Source organism: Amborella trichopoda, chromosome 5 (genome assembly GCF_054954075.1).
Source record: "Amborella trichopoda isolate Santa Cruz 75 chromosome 5, AtrichopodaSantaCruz75HAP2 v2.0, whole genome shotgun sequence".
NCBI classification, from domain to species: domain Eukaryota; kingdom Viridiplantae; phylum Streptophyta; class Magnoliopsida; order Amborellales; family Amborellaceae; genus Amborella; species Amborella trichopoda.
This window is the reverse complement of record NC_142340.1, coordinates 6,776,390-6,791,840: the sequence shown is the minus strand read 5'-3', so window position 1 is coordinate 6,791,840 and position 15,451 is coordinate 6,776,390. Positions and strand designations below refer to the sequence as shown.

The window sequence follows — 15,451 nt, the reverse complement described above, 5'->3', positions numbered from 1 at the left end:
TGCATACCACTGGCTTGGAGGGTGGTCAGCTTGTTTAGTAAAAGATACTATATGCTCTTGACCATTACAAGGAGCTGTATTGGTCATACGCAGGCATATATTGTGATGTAATTTGTTGCGCTCCTGTATTTGGGTACGTACCAAGTGGTATCATATGGATTTGTAGTATGAGAATGGCCTGGGTCTTGGTGGTAGTATTGTCCAGCTTTATGATGAGGTCTCTGATTCCATTTTCAACAAGGGCCAGTGATCCAAAAAATCCCTATTGATGTACCACTTTCCTGCTTAGTTGGCTTTTTTAAGAAAAGAGCTGGGCTTAATTGGTTAGTGTTTAGTGTAGAAAAAATCTAGCGATTCAAATTCTAAACACCTGGTTAGATCGGAATTGGCCATTGGCCGGTTTCAATTTTGGTGAACCGGCCGGATATTTTAAATTACAATTCAAAAAAATTATATAGAATCTACAAATTACAATTTAATTTGATAACTGTGAGCACCTCCTTGACCACGACCACTATTTCTATTGCCACGACTGCAGCCACAACCATGAGATGTAAAGAAAGTTGCTACATAATTTTCATTTGTTGAATAATGATAATGCTCTAATTGGTTATTTTTAACGTCAAGAAGCATATTGCATAGGGCTTCAAAAGAAGTCAACTGGAAGCTAGTGGTGATCGATGTAATCAAAGAATCTTAATCGATACTTAAACCATCCAATGCATAGAAAATGAGGTTCCTTTGAGAGACCGGCTATCGTACGGCTTCCATTTCATCTACAATAGCTCTTATTTTTTTTCATATATTCACATATGGTGAGTTATCCTTTTTAAAGATTTAAGAGAGATCATGCTTGACATGATAAAGTCCCATTGGTTTGAGAGGTAAAGATTCTTTCAAAGTCCTGCCATTTATGACATGCAATAATATAGCCAACCACTAGAGCAAAGATGATTGGAGTAAGAATTGTAGAAAACAAAACAAACTGAGAAGGTAGTTGATCCCTTTCCATCAAGCGACATAGGATTAAGAGCAAGCATCTTTCCTTCCCGATTCATTGATGCTCTTTAACTCTTTTGGAGGAACATCAGTTCCGTCTATAAGGAGAAGCATGCTAGTTTTATAAAGATTTGGTAGCAATTGTTTCTTCTACAGATAAATAATTGGTAAGATCTAATTTGATCGTGACCCGAGATAAATTCGGCAGTTTGGGCACAGATGGTGCAATAGCTTTACCCTTGGTTCAAGATGACGATCTTTTTTATACTATTCTGAATAGGGTGGAAGAGAAAATGGGAAGTAGTTTAGTTTACGTAATGCGTACGTTGATTGTAGAGAGAGAAACAGACTTTTTTTGAAAAAAAATTGTTTCATGCGGGCTGGATAGCATTTTTACATATACGGTCAAGAAAGTGTAAAGCATCCATCTTAAAGATAGATGCAAATAAGTGTTCCATTTAAAATCAATGAAAAGTAACGGTCCAAATGTTTTTTTACTAGAATTATTATTTCTAGTTTTTAAAATTTATTTATTTTCATATTCATGATCTCCGTGTTAAAAATTACATATCTTTCAAAATTAAGTCTTAAAATCCATCTGAAAAATAGATTTATTAAAAGACCTGCATTTCTACATATGCGGGATTGGCTGCATAGAAACGATGCCCTTATCTGAAAGGTAGGTAAAGGGTATTGTGGAGAAGAAAGGAAGTGCAAATAGAGAGAGAAAAGACGTAGGCCTATTGATGTGAGAAGGTGGGAAGAAGAAGAAAGGAAGCGCAAACAGATGTTTGGCTTAATAGTGGTTTGAGGTGGAAACGAGTCGGGTCGGGTGCAGTCTTTTGATTTTTTGCGTGCCTCTTCTTTTTTTACTACGCCACGTGTCAACGGGGTTTTTCGCGCTATAAAATTAAAAATTTCCTGTTTTGCTCATGAACATGTGTGGAAACTAAAGTAATTAGGGGAGTCTAATATCAACACTCATGTCTTGGGTGGTAATAATGAAAACGTTGGTGCAAATAGCAATCAGAAAACGTATATGCGTCGGGGACGCAGGGAGTCCGTTTCTCTCTCTAAAAGAGTGAAGAGTTTGCCCGGCCATGAAGGCGCCGGATAAAGCAGTAGCTGCCATGGTTTTATCAAATGCCTCTGCTACCTGTTCCATTCTCTCTCTAGCTTCTCTCACCCTACTCTCTTTCCTCTTTCTCTCTCTAAGATCCCTCCACTCTCCTCTCCAATACGCCCCTGATCTACAACCAAAGATCACTCAGGTACAACCACATTCTCTCTCTACGTTTACTCTCTCTTCACTTTCGTTTCCCATTTTCAGTGCTTTATGTTTTTGAGTTTCTCTCTCTAAAATCTCCGCAGGTTCCTGTTCAGCGTCACCAGGACCCTCTCCCAAATTCCTCTCAGGTGCTTTCTCTCTCTATCTCTCGTGTATGCAACATGAGTTTTCTCTCTTCCCTCTCATCTGGAATGAGAGTTCTCGCTTTATCATTTGTATGACTGTTGTTTTTACACTAGGGTTTGATGTAAAGGTCGTTTCAGATGAGGATCTTGCTCCTGTGTACCACTCGCCAGAGGTTTTTAGAAGGAATTATATGGAAATGGAGGAGAAATTCAAGGTTTATATATATGAAGATGGAGACCCTAACACTTATTACCAGACACCGAGAAAGCTTACGGGGAAGTATGCAAGCGAGGGTTGCTTTTTTCAGAATATCAGAGAGAGTAGGTTTCGTACGATGAATGCTGATGAAGCTCATCTCTTCTTCATCCCGATCTCTTGCCATAAGATCAGAGGAAAGGTGAATTTCCATTGATTTTTGCTTTTTCTCTCTATTTTCTCGTTTTTAAGGTTTTTAGGCCCATTGCCATTTTTGTCATTAGAAAATTGGGCATCATTGGGCCATTTTGGTTTAGTTTTTCTTGGCCTGTTGATTTACTATGAAAATTTAGTAGTCACATTTGATATGAATGATCTGAGTTTTTGACTAACCATTCTTTTGCCCCTTACTGGTGATAGTTTATCATATTAAATTGAAATGACTGACTACAATGGTTAGAGTTGGCATCATAACAAATTACCATAGGGTCCTCTTTCTAAGTACAAAGGTCATATGAACAAAGCTGTACATTACAAACCACTCTTCTAAGTTATTGCATCACTATGCTTACAATAGTTGATATTTTCATCATCTTGGATGTGATGAAGTTCTAATATCAGTATCGCTAAACTATTTTGGCACAGTGCATATGTACCTCTTTCATTTCAACCATTTGTAAGATTGAGTGCCCCACAACCCTTAATTCCCTAGTGTATAAACAATGCTTCCTATATGAAATAACTTCTTTCCACCGTTCTGAGTCTTTTGAGCTCTGAATCCTTCAACTATTTAGGCCCTGTCATGCAAAAAAGCATTGTAGTAGCAAAACTTCATAATTCATTTAAACTGGATCTTGAAGGCCCATCATTTCTTAGAGCAGGGGCCTGTCTCTATCCTTAAGCCAGTTCTTAGCTTTCAATTTGCAAAACGTCAAAAGTGCATCTTCTATAACTTAACTCCTCTCTATTATGCATAATTATGTGCTTTGCAAAACTTGAAATTCATCTACTTAGAGGACTTGCTAGTCAACAAGGAATCCTCAATGAGATAGATGGAGATTTCCTCATAATCTACAATGCCCGTGGTCACCTCAACCAATCTCATCGACATGATTTTAGTTCTCGTAGATGTATGGAAGCACATTTCTGTCTCTCTTTAGGCTTAAATGCCTTTATACATTAATTCAGTTTTCTCATAAACTCTTCTTCATGAGCATCCTTTGAAACCTTTTAGTTTGTTACCAATTGGAATATGTCTATATTCATTTTCCAGTTTGGCTTGACTTGAATCTTCTGGGCTTAAGTTCTGGATTATTGGTATAGGCAAAGGGGATGATGGGGCTAATATAGAGAAGCTGATGTAGGTTTGGCTTTAGGGCAAGGCATATGATCTTAAAGAGAATAATAAGAAAGCATTACATTTGTCAGAAGGGATGACAGGTCTTTGTCATAGAATATAGAGTACTGGAACTTTGTTTTGGATCGCGTCAGGGTTATGTCTCCTTGGGGTGGGGTATCTTGTTAATATGAAAAAGGGGGCAGGGAGGAGCATAAAGAAGCTTTGGGAGCTTCTTCAAGCAATGTAGAATGAAAAGTTAGTTACCAGAAAAAGAAAGTTAAAAAGCTTTTGAGGATGGTTGCAAGGCCAGACAAACATACGCTGTAAAGTAGTGGAACTTTGTAATGAATGGTGGCAGGTTGGTTGTCCCCTTGGGATTGGGAAGTGAAGGTTTGAGAATATTGTAGTGATTAGTGAAGGTTTTTTTCATCATTGCATGTTGAAGGCTGTGGTTTGAGGAGAATTATTGCTCAAAAAATTGGCCTTTGTAATCCCTCGTTAGTAAAATGGAGGCTAAAGTGAAACAAGTGCAGTGAACAGTAATTCCTTGTTAGTAAATGGGGCCTCAAGTAAAACAGGTGTTTAGAGAGGCTGAAAGGATGCAAGGTTCAGAAACAAATTTATGGTTAAATGAGAAGCTGGAATTGGATTTGTTTTTCTGGGCAGATACTAATGGATTAGCAGGAGTTGGCTTGAGGGAAATAGAATGGTCACACACTAGTTAAATTTTTTTTTTTTGTAATGCACACACTAGTTAAATTGGTGTAACACAATTATTTAGGAATGTAGGAACAAGAATGGGGACCTTATAGCTCAAAGATGATACCAGCATGGTGGGGTGGGTGTGGGTGTGGGTGTGGGTGTGTGCACATGTGCGTGCATGTGCATATGCATGTCTCTGTGTGTGTGAGGAGCAGAGGAATGCTGAATTCGGGTTAAATTGGTCCTTAATGCATTCTTTCATTAAGGCTGTGAACAAGTTTTGGCTTCTTGTTTTCTCTTCTTGATTGGTGGGTTGCCACCACAATTGTTAAAAACCTGTTTCCTTCTATCGTCAACAAATAAAAATTGAGAACATTGAGATCTTTTAATCATTCATGAAATAAGGAAGAATAGCTGTGTTCTATCCAGAATGTGGTGCAACGGTGTGGTCATTGTTCCCTAGAGCATATGGCTGTATTTGGAAAGAAGGATAGCTTCCATATGTAATGATTTGCATGCATTCTAAGTTTAGCACAATAATCTGGACCACTCAACCTCCCGATGGTAATCACCCTCAGAAGTTACCATTAAGTTGAACTTCAATGGCAGTTCCAAAGGGAATTCGGGAAAGACTGGATTGGGTGGTGTTTTTCACAACCATCAAAGTGAAGTCATCTCCACCTAATGAGAACCAGCTTTAGTGTGCGATCGTTCCAGCGATGCCGAAGCCTGAGTACTTTTAACAGGTATGCGCCTAGAATTGCCATGGTAAACCCTGGTGGCGTGGAAGGAGATTCATGAAATGTTTTCTTGGGCCAAGTAGGAAGTTTAGTAGCCTTGGGGCTAATCAACCATTTTCCATGAGGTTTCTGAGTAATGTAAACATTGAGAAGCTATCTTTTCACTGGTGGGAGTCATATTCCGCAGCGGACTCCTTTGCAAAAGAAGGAACTCAGATAAATGAGTTGCTTACCATACGGAGTTCATTTTGTAGTTATTTTTTCTTTTCTGCTTTTGATACAGATTCTACCCAATTTTGTTCACATACAGAACTATGAAAGAGAGTAATAGAATGTAGTCAATTTTTGAAAAGTTCAGCACAATGCTGTTCCAAATAGGTGTTATTTGCTTAAGGTGTTAGTTGCTTAACTGTGCCATATGATTTACAGGATAGTTGATAGAAATCTTTATTTTTCTTTAAAGAAGAAGTGTGAGCAACTTGTTCTTTTAGTTCGTTGGACTTTTATTTGCAAGGCTGGAGCATGTCATAGGTTCACTAGTGCATCAACCCATCAGTTCTACTCCTTGTTGTTTAATGATTTTTATATGTGAGATAATAGTATTCGGTTGCTTGTATTTCAGTTCCAGGGATACTATTTTCTGATGTTTGGCCCAATTCTCATTGTTTTATAGATAGTTACATGCTCTTCTGTTGCATTTTGTGTCAGACTCATATCACATTCATTATGATGTATGCCAAATTCTTTTTCAGGGCATTTCTTACGCGAACATGACTGTAATTGTCAAGGACTATGTTGAAGGTTTGATATTGAAGTACCCTTACTGGAATAGGACTTTGGGTGCTGATCACTTCTTTGTCACCTGTCATGATGTTGGTGTGAGATCAACAGAAGGGCTTTCACATCTTGTCAAGAACAGCATTCGAGTTGTATGCTCCCCAAGTTATGATGTTGGATACATACCGCACAAGGATGTTGCTCTTCCTCAAGTACTCCAGCCATTTGCTCTTCCAGCTGGGGGAAATGACATAGAGAACAGGTCAGGGTCAAGTGCATGCACTCTCTTGGAGTTTCATTGCAGCCTTTAATTTATGCGGTAGCCATCATGTTAGCCTTTGATTTTGATTCATGAACAGCTAATGAGTCTGAGAAACGTTCACCTTTTTACAAACTATGTTCTTCTGTTTCAATATTAGGAGGTTTGTTTCTTACTATGTCCATGTTTTTCAAACTCCCCAGTACAAAAAATTGATTGTGATGTGTACCGTAGTCAAAGAACTTATGGCACGCTCTTACTTGGCAGGCCTCCAACTATCTCATCTGTATTGGGATAGGTCCTATTTAAAAAACCCAGGATAGATCAGGTCTGAATTTTCTCTTGGATCTTTTTTCTGATAATGACCATTCATTGGCATTGAACAATCTTATAAGGGAAATTATTGTATAGACTCCCTAAAAATATGTCATAATAACCTTGCCTGTTTTTTGTTTCAGGTGGCACTAAAATTTTGAAATATCTATCGTTCCACCCCCTCAACATGTCCTTCCCCTCTTCTTATGTTTTTATACTTGTTATTTGCCCTAAACACTTTGTTTTATTATATTCAAGTCCTGAGAGACCTCAGGAATGGAGAGGGAGGGCACCCCCTGCTTATATCCCTCCCATATTCTTATGTTTTTATGCTTGTTACTTGCCCTAAACACTTTGTTTTATTGTATTCAAGACCCAAGAGATCTCAGGAATGGAGACAGAGGAAGGGAGGGAGGGAAGGAACTAAAGTTGCTAAACAATTTGTTTTACTATATTCAAGTCCTGAGAGATCTCTGGAATGAAGAGATAGGGAGTACAAAGGGCTAAGTTATTGGGATAAAGGGGGAAGAGAGGGAAATGACTTAAATATAATAAAGGAAATTGTCCTGGGCAATGAACAAGCACGGAAACACGATAAGAGTGAAGTCCATGAGGAGGGAATAGGATGCTAGATTTTAAAATTTTTTAATGCTGCCAGAAACAAACAATGGGGCCAGGGTTATTATGAAAGTACTATCATTTTAAGGGGTCTGTACGATGTTTACCCATTTTAAAAAATTTATCGATGGCAGAAAAGATATCTATCAAGTTGCCTGTTGTTGACGCAAATGTTAGTGTTTGCAAACCACCTTTACCACAAGGTCACTTTTTTTGTTTTGTTTTTGGGTGACATATGACTTTTGCCACCATGAGTCAATTCTTTGGGTTTTTGATTCTTTGAAATCTCCCCAGCTTGGCTTGTTTGATGACAAAACAAGCTCCCATGGGAACCAAGATTCAGAATGCATTTCAAAGCTGGACAATCAAGTTGTGGGTCCAGATTCTGGGATAAAATTCACTTGATTTTCTCTCTCTCTGACTAATCACAATATTGTATTGTATTGATAAATCAAATCATACAAAGTCGATGCACAAGTGTACTACGGACAAAAAAAAGTTCCTGTGTACAAACTTAAGAACATCTCAACTTATATTGTTGGAGTTATGAACAGTCTAGATCTGACCTTCGAGATCTCCAAGGACACTTAATTTTTCTGGTTGTACATTTTTGTAAAAGGGCGAGCTTATAAGCCCAATTTTTTGTGTATCCTCTTTTTTGGTTACAGCCGCTTCAAAAGGTTGTAGATTGTATAGGGTTTTTGGCTACTTGTAGACTGAGATACCTGTCTCGAATGTATTCTCGTTCCTCTCGTCCCTCTTTCTGCTGTATACTTCTTCTTTTATAGTAATACAAGGTTAACATTATCAAAAAAAAAAAAAACAGTCTAGATCTGACCATTCTTCTTAAATTATGGTATCACAAGCTCATTTGGTATTCACCAAGAGTGTTGAAAGATCACATATGAGCTTAGTAAATTATCTTGAAGTTTGCTGAATATTTCTTGAAGTCTCTTTGGGTCACTTGGGGGATTTTAATGCCATCTTATGGCATATGCTAAGTCTCCTTCAACAATAGAAGGCCCCCACGCAGACTTTTATGTTTTAAAACCAGCAAATAGAGCTCTAGTTTCAGCATCATTAGCGACATATGTTTCAATTGTACCAGAATACATACACAAACTTCTCCTTGTTGATTTCGATAGACACATCGAGGACTACCTGGATCTAAGCTACCCTATAGCTACAAACGAAATTCAATTTGATGACTGTTGGTTGGGGGTGGGATCCAATTGTGGCTATCAGTGTTTCAAAAAGCGCCTAGGCAGCCTGGGGGGTCCAGGCCGCCCAATGCCTAGGCGGCCGCCCAGAAGCTGAGCAGCCCAGTTGAAACAAAAAAGGACTCTAACAATATATATATATATATATATATATATATATATATATATATATATATATGTATGTATGTGTGTATATATGTATGTATGTATAAAATATAAGAATTAGGTATTTAGAGCACATCAAAATTCAAAAGTATACTACATATTAGCACACACTCCATAAGCATAACCTTAAGTCGGTCCATAACTCCATATCCAATTATAACTTAAAATTAGCAATCAAATTACCACATTTAATTACACATATAATATCTTGGATATCCGGATCAGGGACTAGCACATCTACACACTTCTTCTCTAACTATTACTCCAAGCATAAGTCATAATAGAAACTCCATACTTTGCCCATGCATCCTTCTTAACTTCTAGAACATCCTTTGTGTCACTCATTGCTCTTTTCAAAAGAGGCTCTGAAAGCTCATATGGGGTTGGGGGTTTCATCCTAGGTCCAAATCGGTCAATTGCCTCTACCAAAGCATAGAAGCTGCTTAGGAGAGCGGTATTGAAAGGAATGCTCGCCTCATAAAACCATGTGGCAATAAAAAAAGGAGCTCTATCTCTCTCTTCCTTCTTTATTCTATTTTCAATGGTGGTTTGCTTCTTTGTTTTCTCTCCTGCAACCTTAGGGTAAGGCCGGGGCAAAAAACTATCCATAGGGCCTCTAACTCGAGGCTTCTTACTCCCAGAACCATAAGCAATTATAACTCATTTACCTTTCCCCCTAATAATGGATTGTTCTACCTCTTGACATCCCTCCCCATCCTCATCACTATCATCATCATATAACTGACCCGAACCCTAGACCTAATCTCTGCTATGGAGGCAAATTTTCTCTTTCTTTTTTTCATTTTTACTATACTCAAAAAATTGGTAATTTCTTCTTTAACAACATTAGGAGTCTTTTTACATGGGGCAACAGCCCCCTGATATTGGCAAGATGTTTCTTGAACCGGTTTATACCCCGTTTTGTATTCTTCTCACAAAACTTGCATCTTATGCAATTTTTATCATTAGGATCTGGGTTGTAGCCATATTTCCAACCGGGATCACAACTCTTATTAGAGATCTCAAAATAATACAACTTATACAAGCAATAAAAAAAATCACTTATTTTGATTGCTCAATCTCCAAACTTCCACCCTCCAATAGATTTATAAAGCATCACAAATTAAATCTAATATCAATGGGTGATGTTTTGATCAATTTCTCATAACTTTGAGAAACCCTTCGATCTTAAAGAAATCACCAAAAAATGGTTTTTTTGTGGGTTTTTCTCTCTCTAAAATGGTCTCTAATATGTTTTAGGTTACAAATAAACCTAAAAACAAGAAATTTGGCCCTTTAGTTTAAGAAAAAGGATAAAAAATGCTCTTGCCAAAACAGTTTTCTGCCTCTGAGGGGGGCGGAGTCCTTGGGAGGCTGCCTAGGTCTAGGCGCTAGGCGGCCGCCTAGGTGGGTTCTTGGGCGCCTAGGTGGGCGCTCAGGGATTTCTGCCTATTTTTGGCACCTTGGCTGGTCTACTTTTTGAAATACTGGTGGCTATAGCTTTTTTTACGATTTTGGGGACATGCTATGGTTTGCTGGCAGTTTTGTCTTGTTAATATCTTCCTGAAGTTTGTAGATGAACTCGAAGCATCTCAAAAGGAACAAAAAATTGTCATTCTGCCGGTGATTTGGGCCAAAGGTTATCAATTTGTCATCAGCATTCTGGAGATTAAAAATCAGAAGTCCATTGGAGCTGTCTTTGCACTCCTGAATAAGGCCAGCAATGTGCACTAGAGAAAGCATTCTACTGAAAATAGCCGCCCCTATTGAGAATGGGGGGGTGAGAGTGGGTCACTTTAGTGTAGACCCCTAAAGCATGGGAAGAATCCACAAGGACTTCCATTGAGGGAGATTGATAATCTTGCAGAGGAGATACAGGTGATGATTCGAGAATGCCAGTTATTGCCAAAACCCATGTAAGACATGGTTGATCTAAGACTGACCCATCAACATGATCATGTGCTTTTTCTAGATCCAACTTGCAAATGAGCCCTGGAAACCTATTCAATATCTTTGGTCAATGCACTCTGCTACCAAAGCTACATTGGGCACTGTGTGTGGGGGGGGAGACGGCCACTTTTATCTAACTTTTGAGGCAAGCATTTCAGCCAAAATCTTATGGTTGATACTTGTGACCGAGTGGCCAAAAGTCTCCAATATATTCAGCGCCATCTTTATTTGGGATTAATGTAGTAAAGTAGCATTCATCCCCTTATAGATTATGCTTCTACAGTAGAACTCAGAGAAAACTTGCATCAGATCATCAATTGTAATATCAAAGAGGCTTGATTAAAGGCCATCGCGTAACCATCCTACCCTGAGCCTGTTTTGTTCCAAATTGAAGATAGATATTTTTCACCTTTCTGTCGAATGTCTATCAAAATGGATATTATCGATTTGGGGTCTTGGGCCTTTTGGCATTTCTTTGCATTGAATAGTTTCTTGAGAAAATAGATGCATTCTTCACCTCAGATTTTTCTTCAAAAAGCCTGCCACTGGATCTGATGCTAGTGATGGTGTTATCCGTTTTTCGGCAATTCACAGTTTTATGGAAAAAAGTAGCTGTTTTAGTCACCGCCCTTTGAGCCATTTTATGTGTTATCACTGTGCTCAAAAGATCTCTTTCTTCAGAACCTTTTCAAACTCTGCCCTTGCTGCAAAAATCCTTCCTCTTGAGCCATTCTCTTGCTTCTTTATCTTCCAATGCACTAAAAATTGGCAGCAGATTTTCCAAAGCAATCATCCTTCTTTGAAACAAACATTGGGACTTTGGTATGAAACACAAGTTAAAGGGGTTCAGGAAATTAGTCTGAAGTCTGAATCCTACTCAAACAAAAAAAAGACGAAGCAAAAAAAAGCAGGAGAAGAGTATTTACATCTCCTCAGATTCGCTACACTTGAAGCAACTATTTAGGGTTTGAATCCTTCAGAAGTTGACTCATTATAAAGATCCTAGCTGGAGTCTATACTTGTTCAGAATAGATCCTAATGAGGATAGCAAACTGGCCAAAGGATGTGACAAGGAGTTGGGACATGCTTGCAAAGGAAATACACGGTAGAAGATTATGCAGTGCTCCTCAGAATTGCTACCCTTGAAGCAACTGTTTGGGGTTTTAATCTCTCTATGTCGAAGTTGATCCATTAGGAAGATCCTAGTTGACGTGTCTGCTTGTTAAACAAGATACTAATGAGGATAGCCAACTGGCAAAAGCATGTGGTGACAAGATGGGATGCCCTTGACTAGGTGTCAGAGAAATCTATCACATCTCCAGCAGTGAATGCAACTGATGATTCATCAGCTCATGCCAGATTTGTAGGATCGATCTTTGAGGGGTTGTGCATACCCTCCTGATTTTCTCTTCCCCTCTGCCACGCATGTCTATGTTTGTCTGTTAATACTTTGAACAACTTGATGAATCAAACTTGCTATGTCAAAGTCTTTTTATGACTCCAACTGATACAAGGTGGGATCTAACATATGATCTATCTAGAGTCGGATATGTTGACATAAATTGATGAACTTGAAACAATTGTATCATATCGTAAATTCCTGAATCCATGAAGTTGAGTAAATGTGATCAGTTCGGGGAATGTTTATAAGGGTGTCACTTATCAAGTTGCTCAGTTCATGTTTGTAAATTCATTTGTTTTGAATTTGATATGATGGTGAAATATAATTCCAAATTTTTTGTTTCTATATACTATTTTACTGTGAGAATTATTGAACAATTGGCTGTGTTTAATAAGTTGTTTTCTTTCCAATGATTTGGTTATCTTTTATGAAGAAGATAAGTTCCTTAATGTGCTCGATACTATTTTTATAGGACAATACTTGGCTTTTGGGCTGGCCACCGTAACTCTCGAATAAGAGTTATCCTCGCACGTGTCTGGGAGAATGATACAGAGCTTGCAATCAGCAATAATCGCATAAGTAGGGCTATTGGTGAGCTGGTTTATCAAAAGCAATTCTATAGGACCAAATTCTGCATATGTCCAGGCGGTTCCCAGGTTAATAGTGCACGAATTGCAGACTCAATCCATTATGGTTGTGTGCCTGGTGAGACAGATTTTATTCTTCTACTCTTCCATGCAAGTTAGTTGAACGCTGGATGTGGCATATAGTCACGATGTTCTCATGATCTTAGTATTTCAATTTGTGCTTGCCTTGAACTTGCAAGAGGCACGTGCGATGCATTTTTCTGTTACTGTGATTACAATATGATAAAAACACACAAATAAGTTATCTTTGAAAAATAAAATCCTTAAAATTTGAGTTTTGGGGGTATAATTCTTGAATGAGAGAGTCCCTCGCTCTGCATATACTAATCCAAAATAAGTTCAAATAAAGATAAGTTATGTATTTAAGGGAGAGTTTATTTTTCCATCTACATTTTCTTATGGGTATTTCCAATAAGATTTCCTTTGAAGGTGCTTGCTTTCGGAGTACCTTGAGATTCAATTAGGAAGTATAGATCACCTATAGATCACCATGATATCCCCTTTTTATGGTCCTGCCTGAAGTTTCTTTCTCCATAAGGTCCAACTCTAGTTGGATGCTGCCGATCCCTACACTTAACCATGACTTAATTGTGTAACTAAAAGGAAGTCTGCTTGTGAATACTAGTGGTTCGAAGTCTATGTAGACTGAGACATTATTTTCAGCTACTTTTGTAGGTACTAATGCATGATCTGAGCTATGATTAGAAGCTTATTTTGAGAAAAGAATCTTAGCTTGGCCAGAGATTTGTGATTCATGGTTATTTGCATGGGAGGGATGAATGTTATTTGGTAAGGAGACATTATTTCCATTTAAAGCTCATGGCATATTCTGGCCTTTGGAATCCTAGATCATGTTAGAATCTGGAATTCTGGATCAGGGAGGGGACAACCAATTGAGAACTCAAAATTTAGGAAATTGACCTCATTTCATATCGAAGCTTGCTACCTTTTTATTTTTTTGGGAAATTTACTTGTTTTATCTATCAAAATTGGATGTGTACAAACCTGTCTAGTCTGATAGTGTCTACAAAATTGAACAAGAGAAACTCAGACAATCTATACAATGAAGGGATTAATGTCTAGACAGAAAGGTTGTATGACAAGCCTAAGTGTGGGATAGTGTTCTACAGACAAAGAGATCGGTTTTGAGGATGTCTTCTTTTGCCATTGTATCAGCATCATGGTGCACTTCTCTCCAAGTATTCTGGAAAGGCACTTTCTTTGATTGGCACAGTTGGAAGATTTGATTGGACATTTAGTCAAATCTTCATGGGATGAGATTGAAGCTTTTAGTTGATTTTTGGGTTGCGATTGCTAGGCAAGTGGGAATCTGGATTAAGGAATGGACCCTTAGAAGGAATGCATGTCTGTGAATTTGTATGCATGCCATATGTGCATCATATATATGCGTGCACTTTAATTTGTGATATGTGTATGTGCATGTGTACATGATGTGTTTGTTTTTATCATCGACAAAAATATTCATTACTAAAATGTAAGTGTAAAGAATAAAAAACAAAGGACAAGAGATATGAAGACAAAATCTTAGGATTCCAACATTGAGATTGTGTCGACATAGAGTGATTCTCGAAGAATCTGTTCATTGGCATGGGTATCAGCCTCTCGGTTAGCTCCCCTAAGAATGTTCACAAAAATCACATTCTTAGTGTCACAAATATCAAAGATCTTACAAAAAGTCATAGCCAACCTCCATGGAATAGAGGATTCTTTAAGGGCCCATCTTATGGCATTGAGACGATTCCTTTCTATTGCTAATCTACGTCTTAAATGGAAGGGACAAAACCACAGACCTGTAAGCAGTGTACAAACCTCTGCTAATGTATAGCCTCATATCCTCAGTGCACGCGATGAGCTTTTAAGCTTCCTACCTTTATCTCTACAAATTCCACCCATACCTGCTGGTCCTGGATTAGCCTGCGAACGTCCATCGAAAGTTAGCTTCATAGAACCATGCCGCTTGAGCAATCCAAACTGGCCTAGGTAGAAGCAATGGTAGACCCAATAAGGCCAAAGCCTTCCAATCCTTTGTCAATTCAAATGCATTAAAACCTTGAAATTCTGGTCGAACGAAAGCCACGCAAGTGCCTTATTCCTAACCTTCTCCATGAGGACCAATTCGTGCGCCATTTGGTCCCTTAAAGGACCACTTCGCTCTTTCCAAATGCACCAAATAATGACCACATTGCTCAACTGCCAAAGTACCTGTTAGGGGGGATTACCATGGAGACACTCCTTAGCATAAGGTCTTCCACAGAAGCTGGGGTCACCCATTATAGGCCAAAGATATTGAGAACATATGCCCATATGTTCATAGTATACCTACAAAGAATAAGAACTTAAGAAGGTGGCTTGCCATTTCCTCCTTCGCTTGACATTAGATGTGCATATTGGGCATCTGCATACCCCACCTTTGAAGGTGGTCAACTGTCAATATAGTAACGTGGCATGCAAACCACCCAAAAGCTAAAAACATGGGGCTGAGTGTCTACCCGCCAAACAACTCTCTGAACAAGATAAGTGGCCATCATTGTTTGATAGAATCTGTAAAAGGATCTTGTTGTAAAACATCCTTGACTGCACAAACTCCATACCCACCTATTGATGCCCTTGTGTCCACACATAAACATCTTCCAACTCCGCCAAGAAGCTCTTCCATCTCATCATCTCAAATCATCATCATTAGAGCCT

At 38.5% G+C, this 15,451-nt stretch overlaps 1 protein-coding gene across 6 annotated transcripts in view; it reads left to right on the top strand.

Moving 5' to 3' along the window:
• The first annotated feature begins 2,074 nt into the window (after positions 1–2,074).
• Positions 2,075–15,451, top strand: part of LOC18443540 (Exostosin family protein) — a 36,875-nt gene continuing 23,498 nt past the window's right edge. For 2 of the 6 annotated variants that reach the window (XM_011628479.3, XM_088867252.1), the window contains exons 1-5: positions 2,075–2,270; positions 2,371–2,415; positions 2,541–2,810; positions 6,142–6,428; positions 12,568–12,800. In XM_011628479.3, coding sequence (XP_011626781.1) covers positions 2,100–2,270; positions 2,371–2,415; positions 2,541–2,810; positions 6,142–6,428; positions 12,568–12,800 — 1,006 coding nt within the window. In that variant the 5' untranslated portion in view covers positions 2,075–2,099. Of the gene's footprint in view, positions 2,271–2,370; positions 2,416–2,540; positions 2,811–6,141; positions 6,429–6,692; positions 6,754–6,883; positions 7,069–12,567; positions 12,801–15,451 lie in introns of those variants that run through there. The other 4 variants (XR_016055810.1, XM_088867254.1, XM_088867255.1 and 1 more) reach the window with 3 other exon arrangements.